The 25657-nt window shown below is 26.3% G+C and overlaps 7 protein-coding genes across 7 annotated transcripts; 4 read left to right on the top strand and 3 right to left on the bottom strand.

Moving 5' to 3' along the window:
• Positions 1–10673: 10673 nt before the first annotated feature.
• On the top strand, positions 10674–14647 carry VNE69_01036 (uncharacterized protein; the record flags this gene model as incomplete). The annotated part of the gene is made up of 2 exons (XM_065472168.1): positions 10674–11268; positions 13668–14647. The coding sequence occupies 2 exons, from the start codon at positions 10674–10676 to the stop codon at positions 14645–14647; spliced, it is 1575 nt and encodes a 524-aa protein (XP_065328240.1).
• Positions 14648–15212: 565 nt separating this feature from the next.
• Positions 15213–15767, top strand: VNE69_01035 (ricin B lectin (PTP6b); the record flags this gene model as incomplete). The annotated part of the gene is made up of 1 exon (XM_065472167.1): positions 15213–15767. The coding sequence occupies one exon, from the start codon at positions 15213–15215 to the stop codon at positions 15765–15767; it is 555 nt and encodes a 184-aa protein (XP_065328239.1).
• Positions 15768–18416: 2649 nt separating this feature from the next.
• VNE69_01034 (ricin B lectin (PTP6a)) lies at positions 18417–19043 on the bottom strand (the record flags this gene model as incomplete). Its single annotated transcript, XM_065472166.1, has 1 exon — positions 18417–19043. The coding sequence occupies one exon, from the start codon at positions 19041–19043 to the stop codon at positions 18417–18419; it is 627 nt and encodes a 208-aa protein (XP_065328238.1).
• Positions 19044–20012: 969 nt separating this feature from the next.
• On the top strand, positions 20013–21041 carry VNE69_01033 (ribonucleoside-diphosphate reductase subunit M2 (RIR2); the record flags this gene model as incomplete). The annotated part of the gene is made up of 1 exon (XM_065472165.1): positions 20013–21041. One exon carries the CDS (start codon positions 20013–20015, stop codon positions 21039–21041), a length of 1029 nt encoding a protein of 342 aa, XP_065328237.1.
• A 237-nt stretch (positions 21042–21278) lies between these two features.
• Positions 21279–21956, bottom strand: VNE69_01032 (serine/threonine-protein phosphatase 2A activator (PTPA); the record flags this gene model as incomplete). Its single annotated transcript, XM_065472164.1, has 1 exon — positions 21279–21956. One exon carries the CDS (start codon positions 21954–21956, stop codon positions 21279–21281), a length of 678 nt encoding a protein of 225 aa, XP_065328236.1.
• Positions 21957–22220: 264 nt separating this feature from the next.
• VNE69_01031 (uncharacterized protein) lies at positions 22221–23468 on the bottom strand (the record flags this gene model as incomplete). The annotated part of the gene is made up of 1 exon (XM_065472163.1): positions 22221–23468. The coding sequence occupies one exon, from the start codon at positions 23466–23468 to the stop codon at positions 22221–22223; it is 1248 nt and encodes a 415-aa protein (XP_065328235.1).
• A 689-nt stretch (positions 23469–24157) lies between these two features.
• VNE69_01030 (PH domain-containing protein) lies at positions 24158–25414 on the top strand (the record flags this gene model as incomplete). Its single annotated transcript, XM_065472162.1, has 1 exon — positions 24158–25414. One exon carries the CDS (start codon positions 24158–24160, stop codon positions 25412–25414), a length of 1257 nt encoding a protein of 418 aa, XP_065328234.1.
• Between the last annotated feature and the right edge of the window lie 243 nt (positions 25415–25657).

The raw sequence follows: 25657 nt of genomic DNA, 5'->3' as shown, positions 1-25657 counted from the left end.
TAAAAAACCATGAATTTATCATCAAAACTTGTGTTATCATTTTACTTTTATTTATACACAGATTTTATTTATTTTAAAAAATCTTAAAATTACAAGTTTTACATTAAACATTATAAAATACACTAATTCAACTTATTATCTGCTTTTGCATCGTATTGTATTATTTTAATAAGATTATGTTTTTTTTAAGTTCCACAATAATTTAGTTTGAAAAAGAATGTTACAGATGTTTTATTATTTATCATTGGTTCATAGCGTTGCAAATTGTCCACTATAAATATATTAAATTATACAAAAAAACAACGCACAAAAATCCATTTCAAAGACCAAATTACATCTTAAAAACGAAATATCTATAATTTTCAGTAAGGTTAATATTTTTCCAACAAATATTTTGATTTTTATAAGATCAAATCATATTAATATAAACAATTTGCAAAACAAAATATAGTTCTAGGCATTTTATAATTCATTTCATTAAACAAAATTACTAAACTTTGATACGTTAAGTATTACAGGGATAACTTGAAATTATAATTTAAAATTTTATTTACAAAATTGACAATTGAGTTTATAACTTATATAAACATACATTTTTCGTAAAACCATGCTTTTTATATTTTTAGTAAAGCTGTACGTACAATTTTACATGAAACATTTTAAAAATGATCTGTTTATGGCCAGAGGATTGTCACATGAAGATGAACACATTATCAAAGCATCAAAAGTTAGTAGCAGTGACAATTTTATACATGATAGACTGTGTGCTTATGGATCCACAAAGCTTTAATCAAAAGACTCAAAAATGGTTTAGGAGATTAGCAGGAATTTTACAGTATTTTTATTATAAATATAATCCTACTTAAAAATTTTTTCTTTAAATGATAAATCTACCAAACATATTTGTCATCAAGATAGACAAATTAGTTCTGATTTTGATTTTTTTCCTAAAATTTATACTTTAAGTATTTTTCAATGATAATAAAAAATATTTGATAAGCAATATAAAAATGATTAGGTATATATGCTTTTATAAATACCACACAAGAAGCAAATAAATCAAATCAATAGTGCTTTATTAAGATATTCCTTTAAAAATAACATTAAGAGAATATTCATGCTTATAAATCTCATATAAGACGTTTCATAATACTTTAAACTGTAGTTTTAGTATAAGTTTTATGAAGATTTTTGTTACTGGCTCTGTTGCACACGCTAATGATCAGACTGAAACTTTATTTTGAAACGAAATATAATGATCTGAAACATACTTGTTTCAGTTCAAGATAAACTGCTTAAGAAATCTTTAATAGAATAAAATGCTAAATAAATATAGTTCTTGATCTGAAAAGGCCTTCTTTAATAACCAGCTCTCCTTCCGTAACAATTTTAAATAAAATTTATATATTTATTTCATCAACAAAAGTAATAGGCGAAAAATGGGTACATGACCGTTTGTAGCCCGCAATGAAAATTTAAAACGCCTCCTATATAAAAATGATAATATTGATAAGAACAAAGTTTGTTAAAACAGTGTGTTTTTTTAATATGTATGTATTCAAAGTTCATTTTTAATAAATTGAATATTGCATAATCAGCATATGCCTTACTTGTCCTGTGCATAGTAGAAATGAGGCTATTCTTCTAGTGTTAAAAAAAAACATATCACTTAGTTCTATTTTAATCACTGATCAGTGGAGAGCAAATGATGCCGCATTGAACAAACCACAGAGATAAAGCACAGTTTTGTATGGCATGTCATCAAATTCGTAAACTTAAGTATCCCGAGACACAATATCAAACAACTTGAGGGGGTTCGATTTCTTTCCAAATAAGATATTTGGTCTAAACATGAATAAATCAGGCCGAACTCTATGAGGATTTTTTACAGTTGTTCTACTTATAACAAATACCAAAAAATCGAAATATAACCTATCTTCTTTTATTATTCATATTAAATTATAAGTCTCTTTTTTATTTTTGTCTTTTTTTAAATTTTTTGTAGGTCCCAAACGGCCATGTACCAATATATTAAATACTGACTTTCAAATAATTATTAGAAATTACTTGTGATAATATTTAAAACATTCTAATGGTTGTAAATACATTAAATTGCTTAATGTGAAATATGATGTAAAAGAAAGAATATCATTTATCACATCAAAAATGTCAATAAAATTTAAGAGCAATATAAAACATTAATGTAATCAAATGAATTATTCTTTTACTAATTTTTTGAACCTTAAAATAAAGATAGTATCTATGCAATGAAATAAGAAAACAAATATTCGATTTTCTTTTGATACAAACAAATTTGATGCTTTTCGTAGAGCCAAATTTGATCTTTTTTATACAAAGATCTATTAATATTTTCATACAAACAAATTAAGTTTAGTGGCGGCCCGGAATGTTCTGATTGTAATTGTCTAGCTCTTTTGACTTGGGTTTTTCTTTATGAAGTCTGTTATGTCTATTGATTTTTTTTTAGTAGGCAGTACTTGTTACTAATATTCGACCCTTTCTCAAAATATCTTACATTCATTTTCATCATTTCGAGCCTTCCTGTATATAAATTCGAGCCGTCCATTTTGCTATCTAATTTATTTCGTCTGATATTTTCTATTTTTGTTTCATAATATCATTTCATTGATTTGTTGGCTAATGGCAACTTCTCTATATCTCATAAAGTTTATCGCAGAGTAAAAAGTTTCTTTCATTGTTTGTTTATATTTAATTTATTTTTATATTTATAATTTAAAACAACAAATTTTTTTATAAAATTTTGTATACTCATTTTAATGTGTTTGTAGAACAAACAAAGTGAATAAAAATAAACTATTATATATTACAGTGACAAAATAAAATATAAAAAAAATTCGTTAAAATAACGAATTAAAAAAAATTAATTTATGAATGGCATTAATACTCTGTTACGAGATATAACACCTTTTATTCTTTTTTTTTGTAATTTATATACTAAGTTTTTGTTTAAATATTTTTAAAGGCTTTATTGATACTATTATGATACTTCAGCAATCAACTGTGCATTTTTTAAAATTAGGGTCAATATATTCTATATTAAAACATAACAGATTCCGAAAGTTCAAATATAAACAGCTGAATTAAATTTATTTGCAATTCTCCTTTGCTACTATTCAAAAAATTTGGTCGTTAAAAGTTTTAACGCAAACAAAAATGTGTAATTTTCGATAAAAATATGTTGAAATAATCAATTAGTTATATTTGATACGGAAAAAGCTTGCCAAAAACTTGGAATGGTGACCCATAAAAATACTATATAACTATCATTTTTTTTAGTCATTGTGTTTGAGCTTTAAATTTAACATATATTTTATTAGATTTTGTAATTTTTCTTTTGTTTTAGTGATTTGTATTAAAACAAATACGAGTTATTATTCTTTTAAATAGTAGACGAGACAGTACGAAATTGCATATTTTTTAAAGAACTTTTGCTTTTATATAAAAGTTTGAAATCGGATTTTGTGATAACCTTATTTGATTGGACCAGCTTGTGGTGGTACAGTTTGATATCTGATTAAGAGCAATGATTGGTAACTAGAGTTACAATTATTATGAAAAAAATTTTACATGAACCAACCATCAATTTTCCGACATTAGGTTATATGTAACGTCTTATAGTAATTGTTTTTTTTTTAAAGTTGTAGAAAATTTTAAATTTAATTATAATTAAAATTCGTAATCAAATGTATAATATTTTTGGTGACCGGAATTTTCGTCCCGGTGGTAGGGGTTAAAAAAATAAAAAAATAAAAAATCTCGGTTTTTTTATTTTTTTATTTTTTTAACCCCTACCACCGGGACGAAAATTCCGAAAAAAATTTAAAAATAAAACTTTAATATTTCAATAATTTCAAAGACAAAATCTAAACCAAACCCTTCATCCACAGTTTTATTCAAAAAATCAGCTAGCCGAATCTCTTTTTCAATGTATTTTTGTTTACGTTCAAAAACATGATTTAAAATTGTTTGTTGGATTATCTTGATTCGCACTATATCTTCTTCATCCTTTAATTTGCTCACTAATAGATAAAAACTGTATCTACTTGTACCAAATGTGTTTTTAAAGGTATTATGCCAACCTTCAATCGCATTATTAGTTCTTGGAAAATCTATATCCATATTATTTCTCGTATGCCACAAATTCGGCGGAAAACGACATCCTAAATCAATATAATTTGTAAAGAAATAGGCATATAACTCAGTCAAGCATTCAGGGAAATTTCTGTCTTGTTTTAATTCCAAAAAAGTAGACAATATTTCGTCATATTCAACATATGCAAGTGCCGTAAGAGACAAAACAAATTTTTTCACCATAGGTGAACATGTGTAAACAGAAGAAAGTCCTGAACTTTTAACACGTCTATCAATAGCCTGGGCCAAGTGAAAAAGACAACCCGAAATTTGACAATCCGGGAAAATTATTGAAAATGCTCTTATCGCAGCATACTCAAAATCGGTTTTTATCAACCTTGGGTTGAGCTCTGGAAACCTTCTCTTTAACATTTGAAACAAAAAAAAATAGGTTTCGAAACTTTTATCTTTTAAAATTGCAAATATAATCGGAAATACATGCGCTTCACGGATAAAACTAATTGTGTAAAGTTGATAATATGGAATTGGAACCACCGTAAAGGTCCCATCCATCGCCCACATGTCATATAGAGCCAGTTTTTCCATGGCCGAATCTGTATAAAAAACTATTATACTGTCATTGGGTTTATCACTCCCGTAATTTTCAGGCCCATATCGATACCATTGTTCGCCTGTATGACTGATTAATAAATCAGCACATAAACCCAATGTTTGGTTGGCGTATGGTTTTGGATTAAAGAAATTTAGCCTAGCTTTCCTTAATATTCTCGTAATAGGCTCAATAGGGCCTATTGCGGCGATTGTTTCTTCACCAGCTCCTCTTAAGGAAGAAAAAAAAATGTTTCTAGGAGAATCTTTGCCAGAGATAATTTCCCGTTTCATTTTATCTATTTTATTCTTCCTACAGACCTGTTCAGGATTTGGTTCATGATTATGAGGCGAAGAAATAATAAAGGATTCGAGATTATTGACGTAAACAATACTACTAATGGCCTTGGCATTACAGCTTCGTACAATGCAGCGCCACTTTATAGTAGTATTGTTGATTCTTTTTTTCTCGTAAATATATAGATTTTCATCTATTATTTGGTCCATATTTCTTTTGCTTTTGATTATCCTTTTCGTCCCGGTCATAGGGGTAAAAAATTAAAAAATAAAAAAGTTCGTTTTTTTTATTTTTTAATTTTTTTAACCCCTATGACCGGGACGAAAAGACCGGGTACCAATATTTTTCATCGTTTGTTTTATGCATAAATTTATTTGTACAAGTAATCATTCTAGACTCAATTTCATTAATTTTGATTTGCTTGATTTTTTTTGCTTTTATTATATTTATAAAACGTATAATGTAAATTTTATTTTCATATTTTGATCTATATTATCACTAATTTATGTGCAGGTAACAGATTTCGGAAGCGTCTAGAACAACATAGGCATTTATAAAATACTGTAATTCAAAATTATATGCAATCTGCGACTCAAACGTTGGTATAAGAACTATAGATATTTGATTATATCAATTAAACATTCACAAGATGGTTTTTTTTCATGTAATAATGGACATCGTTTTCATCTTTAAAAGCAAATGATTATAAGGTGCTATTAAGGCGTAGGAAGAATATGGTTTACGCAGTTTACAATTCTAATAATAAATTTAATATACTTATGTAAATGATCTAGCTATGTTATTAGCTTTATAACACATGTAAACTTTATTTCGCTGGTTGTAAGTAAATTATTGATCACAACACTTTAAATGATCCCAAAAGAAAAAACAAATATAAATATTTATTTAGCATACGGGTTGGATTGGTTTAAATTATGTCTAAAGTTTTTGGGAATAAGAAAATATTTTGGATGTTTTTTTAATTTTCTTTAATTATGTGACATTTCAAGTAATATTTAGACTTGTTATTATCTTTCGTTCTGTCTAGAATTCAAAAATAATTGGTGTTTTTGGCGAATTTTGATAGAATCAAAATACTGGTTGGTCCAATCTGAAGAAATAATTTTTTACACATTAAATACTGACAATTATATTTGGTTTTTTTAAGGCAGAAAACACTTTGTCCTATTAGATAACATTTATCAGAACCTAAAATGAATTATTTGCATTAAATTTGTCTACGTAACTTTTACCTTCCTTCTTGAAATGTGATAATTTATATTTTAAAAGTGAAAAATCTAAAATTTTATCCTAAAAATTTTTATGATTTTTTTGTTAAAAAAAATTATTCGTTTTATTGTTTGAGTCTATTTATTGATTTATTGTTTCTTTGAAAGTAAAAATACATTTTAGGCTAAAAAAGACTCAAAATCACATTTTCTGTTTTTCGGAGGCTAGTATTAAGGGAAAACATACACAGTAAGATATATAACAGGACAAAATAATTCCATAAAATGAAAATTATAAAGGTAATATTGATGGTAACATAAATAAAAGGATTATTAGTAAAAAAATATATACGGATTTTGAATTAAAACTAAGCGTATAACTTTTTTATAGAGGATCTAATTACAAAGCCCCAAGAAATTTTAGTTTGTATATACTCAATAATCTATTGATTACCGACTCATGAATGAAAAATAAATAAATTTTTGAGCATGTTCGATTGTTTGATGACAAATATAAGATTATGGTTTTTAGGAATGGATACAAATCAATATAAGAGCTACAAGCATGGTAAAAATCTACGTTTTTGACAAAGGAGGGGGAAATGAGCTAAAAATCAAAAAAAAAGAACATTCGATAGATGTTTTGAGCCTAATCCCTAAAAGGGAAAATTTTCAAGATATTTTATTCTATTAATCTGTTTTAATATTGGTCGGTATTGTGATAAATAACCTCAACGAAAATTTTTATGGATTATAATAATTTTACATTTGTAAATGGTAATTTTAACCTCCATACTACAATAATCATGGTATACATATTATTAATCATAATATTGTATTTAAATTGTAATATTTTTTATTAAATCTGAGGGTAAAAAAATGTCGCTCTGTTTATTATCAAAAAAAATATTGCATTAGTATTTATTCGATTTATTCGTGAGATGTAGCTATGGCCTCCCCTTATTTTTATTAATTATTCCCTTAACAACAACGATTTTATCTGTTATTATTACCTTGTGCATATTTTTATGAAAGTCCTAAAAAAATATTCCAGTTGTATATAGACAAATTGATACACGATACTTGTAACTGAGTTTTGTGGAATTTTATAACATAGATATGTATCATACAATTTTCTAAAAAACTTCTATTGGTATACATCACAATTATCAATAAAAAGGTAAATTTTTGCAAGTTGATTAAATTGTTCATTTTACACTAATATAATACTAATACATTTGACTTGCTTGTATTCAAATATATTCAAAAATAATTTATTAGTTTTGTTTTTTCTTTTTTAATTTAAGTAACAATTTTTTGATACAATTTTTTACATTCTTTTTTGGAGGAATTAACAATTATCTATCTCAGTAATGTTTTTTTTCGGAGCTAAAAATTTTCTTGTCTGATGATGATTTAGAGCTTGTATTAAGCTATCGTATTCCTCAATAAAAAAAAACATTTTTATAACATGACCTTTTGCCATATCAATATATGCAATAATAATAATGATCCGTCTATGGTTACTATCATAAAATGGCTTTTTTATAATAATATCATTTATTCTTATAACAAAATTGTTTACAATCAATAATTCCAGCTTGACATATTAATATAAAAATCGACGAAATTTCTTTTACTATTTTGTTAATGTTTTTTATCTTATCTGTTTACTGCACAACCTCCTAGAAAGGCCGACGTTGACTTTAATCTTCATCGTGGGGACGTGGCAAGATTCTTGAATAAGACAATACATTCGGCTTCTGTTTTATGACCTTCAAAATACTTTTTGCGTTTTTTATATAGTCTATGACTTTATTTCTTGTGTTTAACACATAATAACATAAATGTTGTCTATTCATACTTCAATATTACTTGTATTTTAGATCCTATCATACGAATATGGACTCTTAAATTTCTTGTTGGTGAGACAACATCAGTACATATTTTTATTGAGCATTCCTCAACGTGGCTTTAGATCTTCAATCTTAATGCTTTGACATGACTGAACGATAATATTCTATTTCATGACTGTTGTATTGGGGTCCGCATTATTATAGTTATATAAACAATCTCTTATGCACATTGTGTATTCACCACAAGTTCTACCTTCGATATTGGGAATGGTGGCTTATTTGAAAATGATACCTTTGTACCTAAACGATTACCTTGGCCATATACATTGTCCTTTTCTATAATTAATTTAAAACTTTACCACGACTTAATTTTTGTAGAATTAGATATAACACCACGTCTTCCCATGGCCTTAATATATCATCTAGTAATCATATGCATGTACCCTCTGCAATGACGCTGTTAATGTTTCCATCAAATTTATCATCAATTCGAAACTTTACAAGTTTTTTTGGGGATAATTTTTTTTTAGATTTACTTGTTTACTTAAATCACTTTGTTAATTAAAAAACAAATTAAATATTAAGAAATACCCCTTTGACATCATTTTTATATTTTAGCAAAAAATTTAAATAAATTTAGCAAAACAAAATAAAGAAAAAAACAAAAAAATACTTTATAAATGTATATTATATCTTACAAAAGCATAATTTTAGATCAGAAAAGTTACAAAAAGATTTCCATCACAGAATATAATATTGATTCTCTTTGTTATAACATTGGTCATTGCTTGGAACAATGAAGTTTTAAAACACATATAATCTCTTTTCACTTTCACTAAATATAAATGATCAGCATCTTGCAAAAAAAAAGATCCGTGATAATATTAATTAAAAAACATATTTGTTACTAAATATTTATTATATAAAATTAGTCGAAAAAAAACATATGGAATGAATTTAAAGCATTGTCCTTATTTCTATCCCTAAAGAATACATTTAAAATTATTCTTGGTATATAGAAGACGGCGAAAATTTACAGAGGAAAATGATGCCGCGAACCAAAGACAAACGATGATTTTGACTATAAGGTTTGCGAAAGTATGTCAAAATTGAAAAATGAATGTTTACAGATTAGTATTTAAAAAAATTAATTTATCAAAGTGAAATACTATTTTATTACTCTAATTGTTCTGCGTATTGAAATTATTTATATGGTTTAATGGGATAAATTTGATATAATGCATTAAACATTCTTTTTGCAGTAATTCATAAAATTCAATGCGTTTGTTACAATTATAATTTGTTACCTTAAACTAAAAATACACATATAAGTAATGAATATCATTTTGATTTTTAGATTTGCATCTAAAAATCAATTTACAGTAAATTCCTCGTCATGCTCAAATAAATTAATTGGCACATTCTTAGAAGTATAATGCAATTCACGATTGCTTACAAGTTACTTCATTCAAAAAGTACATCTTTAATTAATTAAAACTTTAAACATCAACTAAAATTATTTATTTTTTTTAAATGATAAGAAACAAATCTGCATAGGAATAACAACAAACGAGATATAACCAAAAAACACCCAAACACTTCTATAATTATGTTGTTTTCGATCTTTGACATTCCAATACATCAAAAATTTCAAATTTCATTGAACTTTGTCCAACTTAACAATTTGTTGAAATTATTTTCACAACACACTTATTTATATCATATTATAAATAATTTGAGAAGCATTGTTTATTTTTTGAACTATTTTTTAACTGAGCCTCGCAAAGAACATTATACATTCAAATACAAGCAAGTATTGTATAGTCTGTATGTTGTTTTTTTTAATTAGATTGCACGTTACAAATTCTAGAGTCCTTGATCAACTTGACTATCAGCTTATTTTAATATAATTTTTAATTTGACGCCATGATACTAGCCAGACTGCAATAATCAAGCGTTGATGTAAACAATTAACAACATAACATATTTCTAAGGGTGTTGAAAATTCCTCATTTTTTATGGGAAATATATCAATTAGACTTAAATGACTTGTGATGCCCCAAATTAATTTTTATATTTGCTTTTGAATATCATGGAAGACCATATATTCGATTTGAAAAAAACAATGTTTTACTAATAAAAACAAAAATACACATGTAGTGAATAGAATCATGTTTTTTGCGTATAAACAGTATGTTTTTGATGTTAAGACGCGAGTTCCCCTAGGTATTTTTAAAAATGTAAATATTGTTTTTTTATATTACTTAACAGCCCAATAATAAATTAGTGCATAAACATATTAACTATTTTCTGAACAAAAAATTATCAAAATCTTTACAAAGATAATGTTAATAAAAAATTTACATGTAAAAATCTAAAATTACCATTGGGGTTTGATATATTAATTATTATCTCTAAAAACATATAAAAAATTATATTCACTTTATTTGTTGTACAAACACACTAAATTGAGCAAACAAATTTTTCAAAAAAATTTGTTGTTTTAAATTATAAATATAAAAATAAATTAAATGTAAACAAACAATGAATAAAACTTTTTACTCTGCTATGAACTTCTGGAGAACTAGAGAAGTTTTACTTATTAGCGAACAAATCAATGAAATGATGTTTTTTAAACAAAAATTGGAAAATATCAGACGAAATAAATTAGATAGCAAGATGTACGGCACGAATTTTTATACAGGAAGGCTCGAAATGTTGAGAATGAATGTAAGATATTATGAGAAAAGGGCCGATATTAGTGATGGGTACACGTTGCAAAATAGTAATCTAAAAACCAACAATAATCACAGAACCATTACAGCAACTGTGAAGTCGAAAGAGTTAGATGTGTTTAATCAGAAAATACATATACAGAAACAAAAAATTATTAGTCAATATAAACAGAATCAAATGTATCTTCATGAAAATATCCAAATTTGTCTTTATAAAAAAAATCAAATATGTTTGTATGAAAAAGTTCAGATGTGTTTGTATGAAAAGCCACAAATTTGTCTCTATGGAAAGAGACAAAAACATCTCTCTGAAAAAAATGTAATATGTTTATATAAAAAAAATCAAATTAGTTTGTATGGAAAGACACAAATTTGTCCCTCTAGAAAGAATCAAATTTGTCTTTATGAAAAAAAGGAAAAGAAAGCAAGTTTTATTTTTTCTTATTTTATTGCGATGATACTAAATTTGATTTTATGGTGCAAAAAATTAGTAAAAGAATAAATCATTTAGATTTTATTGTTTTTTATTTCCTATTAATATTTATATTATACCAAATATCATAAAATATATTTCTAAAATCTTTCCCTTCAAAGTCGCTCGGGGTTCCCTTCAACATTTATTGAAGTATTTTACCCGTAGAGGGGTACGGAGTTTGGAAAGAAGAGAAAAAATAATAATAAAAATATTTTACATAATTTCCTCAGTGGTGAAAACCACAATATTTTATAGTAACTTAGTTCAAGTATCTAAGTAATAAAAAAATAAAACACCTAAAAGTATTTTTATAATTTTTTTTGTGTATGGACTTCCAACACCAAAATTATTATGTCAATTTAATATCATATAAAAGATTATACTTTGTATATGCTTTGTGCTTATAAATTTGGTCCATGACCGTTTTAACCCACTTTGAGAAAATGAACCTGCATTGGAAATTTGAAGGCCCCCTATGAAAAAAATGACAAAATTGTGAAGAACAAAATTTGTTAAAATATAAATGTTTTTGAATATGGAAATAAATTTAAGTTCTTAAAAAATTGAAATATACAAAACAAGCGCGCGCCTTACTTGTCCTGTGTCTGGTAGAAATGCAGCTATTGTCCTTGGGGTGATACAAGATAATGTATTGCCCGTTCTATTGTGATCATTCAATGGTAGCATATAATGCAGCATTAGAAAAATATCCTGGATGGAGCACAGGACTGTGAATCATGTCTCAATTTCATATATTGAACGATCCTGAGACAAAATACAATACAAATTAAAAAATTTTGCATTCTTTCCAAGAATTTTTGCGGTCTAGACATAGAACAAACCAGGACGAACACTATGAGTACGTAATCAGTTCCTCAAGTCTTATCGAATACCGAAAAATCGATGTATAAATCATTTTAAATTATACAAAATATCATGTAAAGTCTCTTTTTTCTATGATTTTTTTCATATTTCCTTTTTATATATTTTCAATGCGGGTTCTTTTCACAAAATGGGTCCCAAACGGCAATGTTTCATAAATTATGTATCAGCATCAAGCATTATTAGTTACAATATTAATTGTAGGAATGTTAGGAAAAAAAGTTAAAATTACGGGAGCACCGATTAGTAGTTTTTTATTTTGCAAGGTAAAATAGGGAAAGAAAATCACGTCGACTATTTTAAATTGATGTTGTCTGCACACATTTAAGAGATAATTGGTCACTTTAAAAACTTAAATAATTTTGTAACTTATTCATACAATAGATATAAAGCCAATATGAATATAATCTTTAAGCGTGTAATAAACAAAATATTACTTAAACTCTTCATAAGTCATATTTTGTCAAATATACATATAGTGAACGTAAACTATAATGGTCAACATGACTAGTTAATGATCTTAGAAGCCTATTATCAGCATGCCTTAAACCGAGGTACCAATAAATAAATGAAAAACAAGATAAGTACCAATAAATATTATTTGAAGTTTAACAGATGATTAGATGTAAGAAAAAATTATAATAACAGGTAAACATGATAATATTTAGTTTTAGAATTAATACAACGAAGTGGCACTTCGTTTTACGTGTAAATATATGTCGGTATTAAGTGTATGAAATTTTTTAGGAACATCCTCCTTTTGTGTTTCAGTGGTATGCTTTTTAATAATTTTAAGACTTTATAATAGATAAAGAAGAAAATGTTGGTGTATTTATCAATATAAAATCATATAATTAAGTTTTTGTGTTGAAAATGTGTCATTGTACATAAATTTTAAAATTAAACATTTAAGCTCTGTAGTTTTTATACTCAATTGTTTTTTTTCAATATAATGATTTTCATTTTAAAGAAATAAAGAATGATATTTATATTTTACATTGGCAAAATTAAAATAGTATCATAAAAAATTTGCCACATATTTTTATATTTTTTTCATGTGTTGTGCATGTAAACTTTACTATGATAACTAGTCTTTTCCCATTTTTGTATTTACACAGAATAATTTAAGTTAGGTTTGAATACAAAAATCAAATGCTTGCAGAGACTTCATTAGAGTTCGAATCTGAAACATGAAAAAATACCCATAATATATAAAATATAATACTTAAGTTTAAGCAAGAAATATGCTAATAACATGAAAAATGTATACGATGTAACCAATAAACTTTTCTTATATTTCTATGATAAATCAAAAAATCACATATAAAACATTAAAGTATATTATTAGTAGTATATTGGTTTATCATTGTTCTTTTCTACTATTATTTGTCCTAGCGTTTCATCTTAAGTATAAAAAAAAAAAATTTATAACTAGCATGCTTATATTTGTATACGTATTATTATCCACAGCACATCTGATAAAAAATGAAAATTGGGATTTATATCTATGTGATCCCGTCGATGTTAATAGTAAAGATAACAAAGTTAAGATTTGTTCTGCCTTAGAGGCAACAAATTGGATAATACCAAAAAAAGGAGACAAAAAACCGTTTCGAAGTCCAAACACATTTGGAGCTTTAAATACTTCTGGAAATAACTTAATAGTGGACAATGACAATAACTCAGAAAGCGTTTCTTTAGTGGAAATGGACGGATATGAAGGTCAGTTCCATTTAAAAAAAGGGGATAAATGTCTTCAACCCAATAGGGAGACTGGAAATTATGATTTAGCTGAGTGTAGAGGTATTTGGGATCACTTTTACACGGCCGTACCTGTACCTGAAAAAGAGCAAGAGAAAAAAGAGTCTGTTGCAAATAAAAAGAAACCCGAGAACCGACCCAGGAGAAGATACGACGATTCGAGTTCTGACTGCAATAGTGGCGATACTAGTAGTACTGATATTGATCATAATCGACTCAGTGATGATCGCCTACATGATGTATCTTTTATTAAAAAAAGTCCAAGTGTTGGTATCAGCGGATCAATAAAGAAAAGTAAAAGTCAAAGTTCTACAAATCATCCAAGAAAAAAAAAACGTTGTAAAACTACTAAACCACTTCCTACACCAGAAAATTTCCCAGCCAGAATAATACGAACGACCAAAATTGTAAGATCATCTAATCCAATGCATGATCAATCAGCGAATGAAGAATTTGTTCCGCTACTTATCCCAGGAAACGCCGGAGTAATAAGAACGACTAGGTTTGTTCGATATTCAACTCCTGAAATAGGTCAAAATATGTATGAAAATGATGGCCCAGAAAATATACAAGAAAGTATTCCGCCAAATATCAAAGCTCTTGATCAACTCCAAAATAGTTATAATTTGAGTTCGTTTTCTTCACGAAGAATTTCAAATTCTAAAAGTCGTTCAACCGCACAACAATAGTTTTTTATATTAAAACCTCTTTATATTAATATAAATAATTTTATCGGAATGTACATAATTTAAATACACAAATTAATTTTTGTTATTTCGTATTGTCCTATCATTTCTACTTTTACGCATTTGACAAATTATATTGTTGAATATAAAACATACAAATCAGATGTGTTTTAAGTATCAAAAAAATATTTTTATTTGTATAACCATTGTTTTTATGTAATTTATAACAGTAAAAGAATGTTTTTTGTTTAAAAAAAGAATTTGATTTTTATCTAGGTATTATTTTATTTTTTTTTATGTCGAAGCGTTTCCAGCGACTGTGAGTCTGTCGAAAGTTTTAGGAAAAATTTTTAAACTATAAAGTTTGTCATATATTAATTTGGGACATTAATAAAAAGGCTTTATATTTTTTTATATAATTTAATTAATTATAAAATGCTTCACATGTCAATTTATAATATAAAAATGACTGTTTTTTGATATATCACATGACAACGTTTTTAATGTCGATTTCTATGTTTTTATTGGCCATTTATCTATTTAAAAAATAAAAAAAATAAATAATTATATGATTCTCTTTTATTTTGGGTTGTCATTTCAAGTCTATATTAAATCCTTTTATTACGACGTCTACATGTGTGATAGGTCAATCGGAGAATCCGGTCGTTTAGTCACTCCTTGCAGTAAAAGACATGCTAAAAAATTTGTTCTTAATTTTGACGGCTATGGCTACACAAATATTAAACTTGGTTCTGGAGAAGAATATGTAGTAGAAGCAGATTCTAAAGACAACACTCTTAAGTATGTTTGGAAAAATGATGATGACAGACAAGTTTTCCAGTTTTTGATGTTAAATCCTCATACATGTAAAATAAGGAGCAAGTATGGATGCGTTACATATGACGATGAAGATGATAAATTTGTATTGAGCAGTTGTATTGAAGATCAGAAACAGATTTTTAGTATTTCAAATCATAAAGATAAAAAACATAATGGAGTACTAAAAAAGAATACAGGGTTTCCTATATATGGAGATTCGGAGTCTACTTATGGAGTAAATTATGATAGTAGTGAAGAGTTTAACCAGAAGAGCAAAGTGCTTAGTAAAAATAAAAAGTTTTAATTAAAAATACTGTTTTTAGTAACTGCCCTTGTAAAAAAAATTTATACGTACCGTAAAATATATATGGGATTTGAAATATCTAATCTAACTTAGTCTATTCAAATGTAATAATTTAGGCGCAATCCCAAGTAGAAATCTTAAAGAGTATTTCGCGGTCTATTTTAGAAAGTTGTTGAATAAGCACTCTATCGCTGTCCAAATGCTTTGTTAAATTTGAAAAATATTTTAATATAATGTACTATTAGCGTCATGTAACAATAATAAAATCTGATTAATATAATGTTTTTCGTCCGAAGAACGTATAATATTATATTATTATCCTCTGCTTGTATTTTTCAGCCTATTATTTTCAATGATAGCTCCACTAAATTAATCAGATTATAGGAATCTTGCCTCATGATCTGCATCGCCGCTGTTATGACTTAATATAGGACTAAGCTTTTAATTAAATCACAGAAACCTTTCTGTGTGCAGAAATTAATTCCTATTCTGTGGAAAAAATATTTTTTTTTATTTTTCATATTTGAATTTATTCTTGTATGTCTTTAAAAAATCATTTTCACTCTTGTATCAGAAAAATTCTTATAAATGGAAATGAGTTGTATAAATAAAAGCTTTTTATAAATAGCCATTTTTTCTTTTTATTATTTGATTAATTGCAAGATAAATGCAAGCCGCAAACTCATAATTTTGACAATCAGAGTCAAATTATATAATTAAAATTTTTATGGCTTACACATTTTATTATTTTTTTGCGAGATTGTCTTTTGTTTCATATAAAGATGAAAAAAAATCACTTTGGTATGTGTGGGGTTACTGGTTATGTTTTTACATTATTTATATTACATTTATTTTTATTGCGTCTCTTATCCTTGTATGCACATTTTATTTTTCAAAAGTTATATATCTCCCATCTTGTGCTTATTATTTATGATCTTCGCGGTAGATATATTTTTTATCTTAATTTAATCCTGACAAATTTAAATCGAAAATGCTTCCAAATTTCATGGTTTTTTTTTACATGTAGAAATAAAGATATTCGACTTTGGTTTTCAAGTTAGATGTTTTATTTTATTGTGGCTCTACTTTGAATGATGCAAATTAGATTTTTTTACATATTAAATTGTAAAGGCAAGTCTTTTTACAATTTAGTAATATGAATTGCTCCAATTTGCATTCTTTTTGAATTCATCAGAATAGTGCACTAGATGTTCGTTAATTTAGTATAATTGACATATCTAATATGCTTGTTTTTTATTGTCCTTTGACGTATTGGGACTTTTACACAGCAGATGAAGAGTGTGCATCTCATCAATGGTATTAAAATTTTTTTTTTATTTATTAATGACATAGATCATTTTTATAGTATTAATTGATCTATGCTACTTTGCAATGTTTTAATAATAAGTGTAATGTGTTACTATTTTCTCAATAAAACAAATCATTTGGTTTTATTATTCAAAATGTTTTCCCTATCAAACAAACGTTGATGACATTTTGCCTTTGTTAGAACACCATAAACTTCTGGCCAATGTTCCGATTAAAATTTTTATAGGTCCAAATATTATTAATTAAACAGATCAATATACTATTTGAAGTGGCATTGAGAATATTATATATCTTATGTACTGATCTTAAGATATAAAAATCTCTATTTCTATTGAATAATATAAAAACTTTCATATGATATTAAAAAAATTCCTCATATAATTAAGACTATAGAATTTTGACAGTATTTCATGGAGATTGATTATATTTATGATCAGATTTTTGACGTGCCTGCAATATCGCAAAGCTTTGCTAACAGAAGATACAATGATTTCTTTACCTGTGATTAATTTTCTGATAATATTTGATTAAATCCATGTCAGCTTAATACAATAAGCCTAAACATCTCTTGTAAATTTATTTCTTTGTTGATTGTTTATTTTTATTACAATATTCTTTTACATGTAAATATAAGCTCATACAGTTCTTTCAAAATCAATATGCCTTCCTTTATGATTTCCCTTTGTCACACTTGCAAAAAAAGTAGGCTAAATTCTTAGTTTTTTACTCATAATGATAATTTTACTCTTGCCTTGATGTAAATGATGATATTTCTTATTTCGCGGGGGTTTCTCTTATTGTTTATCCAATAATTTAGGGTTATAAAAAAACCGTTATTTATTTAACTACTAAATATTTTGTATTATAATTATTTCTTAAATCTAAATATTTTAGTTAAATCTAACAATTTACATTATATTTTTACCTTTGTATTGTAATTTCTGAGTATATTTGAAAGATCAATTACTTTTAGACATCTATGCTTTGTTTATACAAGCCCTTTTATATTATAGTGTTCTTTTATTCTAAAAAATTCCCATGTACAGATTATAATTGATATGGTTTTTATTTACATTGTATATATGTTTGCACACAATTTTAATTTAGCACATATTACGATTTAATAATTTAATTTGAAGTAAAATACAAAATATATTGTCACTTGTATTTAAAAAATTTACAACTGACCTAAAAACTAATATTTAAAAAATATTTTAAGATAATATAAAATTTATCATTTAGATTGCATGTATAGGAAAAAGAAGAATATGTATCATAATACAATATATAAAAAACTTAATAAATTATAAAAATTTAATTTTAATGATCATCATGATCTAAAAAATGTTCACTTGAGTGACATCGATGCGAATGATGATTATGATCTCTGTGATGATAATCGCCTTTCAACCTACCATCAAAATCATAAATACTTTTATCTCTCGAGAACGGCGTATTAATAGGACACTCGCCTATTAAATGATGTGACAAATGTCCATGGTCATCCACATAATCCATATGTGGCAATTTATCGAGTTTCATAAACTTTTGTTCGTCACTACCATCACAGCTTCTCAACACATATCTTTTAGTTGAATCATCCCATTCAACACATTTTGAATTCTGCATTATATTTATTCGATCACCTATTTCCTTAAAATAAAAATTCTGATTAGAGTTTCCATGTTGAGTGAATATTTTGATAAATCCTGCTCTGCCTATATCCCATACACCATTTGAGACCGGGGTATGAACGATATGAATATTAGCAGTGTCTCCTTCAAGCGCAAAATTGGTAGCTTCATCTTTTTCACATTGAGTAATAGGTCTGTCATTTTTAACAGGTAAAGAAACATCACACATGTATAAATCTTGGTTTAAATGTTTTATATAAACAGATCTCCCTGTGTAAAATACTAAAGGAAGGTATTTCAAAGAAAATTTCATAAATTTTTAGAATGAAAAAAAATTATTTATAAAAAATTTCAAAACAATTTTTTTTGATTGACCAATTTAATGAAAAAAAGATACCAGTAGATCTTGATAGTTGACAGGTTGTAGGAGTTGTAAATATGTATTGTAATTAAATAAAGAATTTCCTTTCTTTTTAAAAAAATTTTATATCTGATAAATAAAAATATATTGACCAAATGAATAATTTTTTGAAGCGTATCAATTTTTCAACTCGTTAAATAAATCATAAACAAAAGGTTACAGCATGCAAATTTTTTAATTTTTTGAAGTTGCAAATGTCAACGTAGGAAGTGTCAATAAAATTTAATGTCATCATTTTAATGAAATCTTTACTATTCGTCGCATATTTTTGGATGCCAAATTTTTTTTGAAGTTTTATCTTGTAAATAACAATAGTAAAAGTAACTTATGTACTTCTTTTTATAATTATGAATCAAATTAACATGACAAATATATTTTTTTCCAAAAAAACATTACAAATATATAAGAATACAAAAAGTTAGTGTCAATAACATATAATAAAATATTTATTTTGTTTGTTCAAAATCAACAAATACTAATATAATCTAGATTACGTTTATAAAAAACATATAAGTTAATTTCTATAGTTTCTTAATCTTTTTGCATTGTAAATGTACTTTTAATATTTTACATCCTATTAGATATCTTACTACAGTATATAATTTAGAGTTGAGATTATTGACATATTTATATATTTACGATCCTTTAAAATATCAAAAATTATATTACTTTCAAAATTTAAAATAAATTTATAATTTGTTTAAACAACAAACTTTTTTGATTTACAGTCAACTTAATGAACTTATAGTTTTTTAAATTAATACTAGTTTAACGGATATTATTTTTGTATTATTTTTTCCCTCCAATTACAAAAAAATCTTTCGTATTTGTTTATAAGAATTTTTTTTCATTTACCCCTTAATGGCAATTAAAAATAATATAGAAATAACGGATTCGTTAGAAGAAAAAGAATTAAAAAAATCAAAATTTGTCGAATTATTACTTGACCCAAAAGAAGAAAGATTCGTCTTATTTCCTATAAAATATCATGATATTTGGCAAATGTATAAAAAAGCCGAATCTTCATTCTGGACAGTTGAAGAGGTTGATTTGACTGCTGATAGAAATGACTGGTTATCGTTAAATGATAATGAGAGGTACTTCATTTCTAATATTTTAGCATTTTTCGCAGCTTCCGATGGTATTGTAAATGCTAATCTGGTTGAGAGATTTATAACTGAAGTTACAGTACTTGAAGCTAAATGCTTTTATGGATTTCAAGTGGCTATAGAAAATATTCATAGTGAAATGTATTCTCTGCTTATTGATGCTTATATTACAGACAGCGATGAAAAAAAACATCTTTTCAATGCTATTTCTACTATACCGTGCATTAAAAAGAAGGCGGACTGGGCCTTGAAATGGATTAATGATCAAAATAGTACTTTTTCCACTCGTGTCATAGCCTTTGCATGCGTAGAAGGAATATTCTTTTCTGGCGCATTCGCCTCTATTTTCTGGCTTAAAAATAGAGGTTTAATGCCCGGTCTGACATTTTCTAATGAACTTATTTCTAGAGACGAAGGATTACACTGCGATTTCGCTTGTTTACTCAACAAATACTTGACTAATAAGTCGCCATACATTCTAGACATAGTAAAAGAAGCTGTTGAGATCGAGAAGGAATTTTTAAGCGTAAGTTTACCAGTAAATTTAATAGGTATGAATTGTAAACTCATGTGTGAATACATTGAATTTGTAGCTGATCGACTTCTAATTAATCTTGGTTTGGAAAAATATTGGAACACAGCAAATCCATTTGATTTTATGGAAAATATTAGTCTTGTAGGCAAGACAAACTTCTTTGATAAACGTGAGTCGCAATATCAGAAAGCATTTGTAGGAGTCGAAAATGGAAATGACTCATTCGCACTTGATGCTGATTTCTAAATTAATAAAGGAAATTTATCATTTAAATATTTATGAATTTTATAAATTTTTATGGTTTGTTTTATTTAAGTTATATTGGTTTATTTTAATTAACATTTATGTCAATTTAAAAATATAACTATAAAGGAGATTTTTAAAAATATTTAGTCATATTAGTTTCATTTGCGATATATATAAGTGACAATTTACATATAAACCATATTCCTAATTAAAATATAAAAGAGATATTTAATCAGATTATTTAGCTAAATATCTACTATAAATGAAACTTTTAGTAACCACATTCCTCATTAATACTTCTCTATCATACAAATTTATATAATCTTCTATTGTCTTCAAATTTCTAGTTACTAAACTCCTAGTACTTAAAATTAATTTATCAAAAACATAACCTCCTTGGGCCGCGCCAAATACAAAATGAAGCAATTGATAATCATCTAATGACCAGGAGCCTTTAGAACCCGCTGGTTCTAAGTTAAACTTAGAAATAAAATGTCTAGAAACACTCCAATATTTTTTAAATAAATTGTAGACCTCATTTAAGCTCAAAATGCTTGCGCATTTTGCTGAATAACAAAAACATAGGAAATTTAGTTCGTGTCCTGTGCCGTAATCAAGTCTTTTACTGTTGCCAAATGAATTTTTCAAATATTTTTCTAAATCTTCAATGTCGTTATATTTAGTATTAGAAATATTTAAAAAAACTTCCTTGGCATTGGGATTGGCATATCGGCCTCTTTCTGAAGATAGGGGCGTGGAGGTAATGATATTATTGATGTCGTCTAATATTTTAGTAAGTTGTTCGTTGTCATTTTGGTCTTCAGTTTTTATAGATTTGACTATTTCATTAATAAAAAGTTTGAGGGATTTATAACTTGACGAGACTGTAAACGAAGATTCAGTGTTCAAGTTCATAAAAGGGGATAAAATATGAAAACTATCTGCTATTTGTTTTTTACTAATATAAAAGTAAGTCAAATATGTACATAAATTTTTGAATTATTAGTTATAATTAAATTTGTGTTTTTATCGTGTATGTCTTGTAATTTGTTGTAGATTTCATCTTATTTTTTATATTCGACTTGTAATATAATATAATCAATAAATTTTAGTATAAATTTTCCATTTTATTACTTTTTAGATATTTGCATTTTAATTTACTATCTTATATTATACTTTTTAATCTGTTAGTAAATTATAGATAGTGCCGTGAAAATATTCACTATCTTTCATTAACTTGTTTATCTCCATAAATTTTCTATAAAACGCTTCTCTATTAATAAAAAACAGGAAATAGTAGATTTCTTCATTTCTAACTTGTAAATCAAGAATTTTTTGCAAGAAATTGCCTTTTGTTTTGACAGGTGAAAATTTTTTAGGCTGACAATGTTTTTTCATATTTTTTATAATAATGTCGTAAATGTCAATTACGTTCCAAATATCTTCATTTTTATATTCTGCACACATGTATTTGCCAATATAAGTTGAGTATTCATTAATAAGAAATAATAAAAAGTCTAAATGTTCTTGATCGCCATTAAAAATAAGTAAAAAATTGTCAATAATCATTTCTGTGATCTCGTCTAGTATGTTTAAAGATAATAAAGATTTGTAATAAGAAGTTGGCTTGTTTTTTAGATCTAGGTGTTTATAATCTGCATCGTCTTTGATAGGTTTAATATCTTGGAATTTGACGTAATATTTACCATATGAGTTTTCTATCATATTTTGTTGATTATCCTTTGAATTTTGTTTATAATCATTAACAATGTCTTTATAATCATTTACATTGTATTTATATTCATTAATATTGGGTTCTAATTTTATTTTTTGTTTATTTTCCAAACTCCATACCTTTTTATTTTCTTTTTCTTTTAATATATACATCATATATATCCCAAATGTCTCTACATCCATATTATTATTAATAAATTGTATCATTTTCTTTGGTAATCTATATTTATGAAACTTACTAAATACATCCAAATTGAACAATAATAAAGTGGCATACCTAAACATCTTATCTTTATGAAAATTATCAGTCAAATATTTTATATAAAACGTGTCTACTTCCATATTATAAACTACCAATCTTTCCGAATATATTAAACAGACTCTACTAGTTAAAATATTTACTACTATAAAATTTTTTAAGTTGTCTTTATTCAATGAACCAATAATTTTTATAAAAAATGTTTCAATATTATAATTTTGTATTAAAGAAAAAGATGCAGCTAGTTCGTTGGTTATAAAATATTTTGTACAATCAGAAGTTGGTTTTGACTGTTCGTAGGAGATGTAGTCGTAAATCGTTTCAAGATTCTCAGAGACATTTTGTAAAGTTAAAACTTTTTCTACAAGTTTTTTGAACTTTTGTAGAGTGTCAGATGATTTTTTAGTGAATGTAGGGATGTAGAAAAGAGCCATTTTTGTTTATTTTAGGGATAAAAATATACAAAGATGAAACAAATTAAATTAAAAACGACATTGATATAATTACAAAAATAAAACTATGTAATTATTAATGCATGCATATTATACTAAGCGTCTTAAATTAAGTTATGATAATTTATCAAACTGTCCTGTATAAAGATAGTTCTAATTTTGGAAAATTATTATCTTATGTAACAATGAGATTCAAAAGACACTGTAAATTGTAGTTATTATATTTTAGATCTCTTTTTAACCCTTATATGAACAAACAAACAATTAGTTTTTAAGTTTTTATTGATTTATTAGCCCTATAATAAGATATACATCAGTATAATTAACTAATAAAGTATTCCAAAACGGGGAAACATTCCTCAAACTAATCCAATAATATTTTGTGAATATATTTGACACATTTCACCTTATAAAATACAAATGTAGTTTTTTTTTAATTAATAAATTAATATTAATACCGTTATAAAATTAATAACGACTTTTAGATTAAAAAAATGTTTCAGGGGCACAAAAAAACAAAGCACAAAAATCATTAAAATGACTTAAAAATTTATTCTAAAAATTTTCTAATAATTTTTATCATTTTTTTCCTCCTTTAATTAAAAATGATCTTTTTATTGGATAATTAAAAGGAGAGATTTATATAAATAGAAGCGAATCAGTTTACCCTTATGCAGGGAGATAAAAGCAATGATGATAACAGAAGACGTAAAAGTATTATGGTAATCGATAAGAAAGGGAATACTAAAGAAGTACCTAAAAAAGATGCAAGTGCGTCAAGGATTATTGACACGACGGAAAAAACCAAATTAGAAGATTTGGCTAAGAAATCTAATGAGAGTGTTCAGAAATTAATACATAGTGGAGTTAGTGAAAAGAAAGAAAGTTCTGAAAGTAATGTATCAAACAAACCAAGTGAACAGGAAAAAACCACAAGTAAGGTGGCCGCCGCAGGAGGAATAGCACAAAAATCAAGTGATGATCCTAAAGCGTCAAGTAATCCTTTTCTTCAAAATAAATCAAGTGAACTTGAAAAATCTAGTTTATCAAATAAACCAGAGAAACCAAATTTATCATCTTTGGCCGCTGAGAAAAAAAACCTAAACATGCGAAATGCAGAAATCGCCGCTGGAGCTACTGCCGCTGGGGCTGGTGCAGCCGCCACTGCCGGCGTTGTGCTTAATAAATCAAATGAAAGTTCAAAGCTATCAAACAAACCAAGTGAACAAAATAAATCAAATATATCAAATAAACCAAGTGAACAAAACAAGTCAAATATATCAAATAAATCAGGTGAAAATGACAAATCGCTTGTTCAGAACAAGTCGAATAATGGTAGAAATGCTGGGATAGTAGCAGGTGCTACTGCAGGCGGGGCTGGTGCCGTCGCCGCAGGAATGGCACTTAATAACCCGAAAGATGACAAGAAAGTGTCAATTGACGAGAAGAAGAATGAAGAGCATAGTGTACAAGCAGAAGGAAATAAAAGCACACCACTCACAGACAAAGATAAAAGTGATCTTAAAGCTAGAAATCCTTCATTTGTCCCATTAAGAATTCCCAATCATGATTTACATCAAGATAGTGAAATATTAAAAGACAGAGAAGAAGGTATAGTTGAAGCAGAGGGACACATGTGGAAAAGAAGAAGGATTTTCGCTTGTTTCTGGCATGAGAAGTATTTTATATTGACTAAAAGTGGTATATTAAGATATCATAAGGCAAATGGAACAAAGAAGGCTAAAGGGAATTTGGAGTTAAAGAATATTGATAGGATTCATGAAGTGTTTATGGGAGGAGATAATCATCCCTTTAGACTTGCACTTATGAGTGAAAATGAGAATTATTTATTTGCCTTTGATGATTCTGATAGTAGAGAATATTGGTTAGGTAAGCTTGGTAAGTTTATAAATAAGAAAGACCCATAATTAGCAATAAATTATTATCGAGTAATATTGTATATTTTTATTATTATTTAAAAAACAGGTCTTAATTATTAGTATGCATGTTTAATAATATTAATTACGAGTGCATTTTATAGTTTACATATAATATTTACTTATTTATTATCAATTACTAAGTTTTATTTTAGTTTGTTTATTGACATATATAAATTTTTGAGCACATGACAAGTAAAAAATAATTAGAGATTTTAAATGACAATTAGACAA

The sequence above is a fragment of the Vairimorpha necatrix genome, chromosome 1 (genome assembly GCF_036630325.1).
Source record: "Vairimorpha necatrix chromosome 1, complete sequence".
Lineage (NCBI taxonomy): Eukaryota > Fungi > Microsporidia > Nosematidae > Vairimorpha > Vairimorpha necatrix.
The sequence above is the reverse complement of the archived record's forward strand: the minus strand, read 5'-3'. Positions and strand labels throughout refer to the sequence as shown.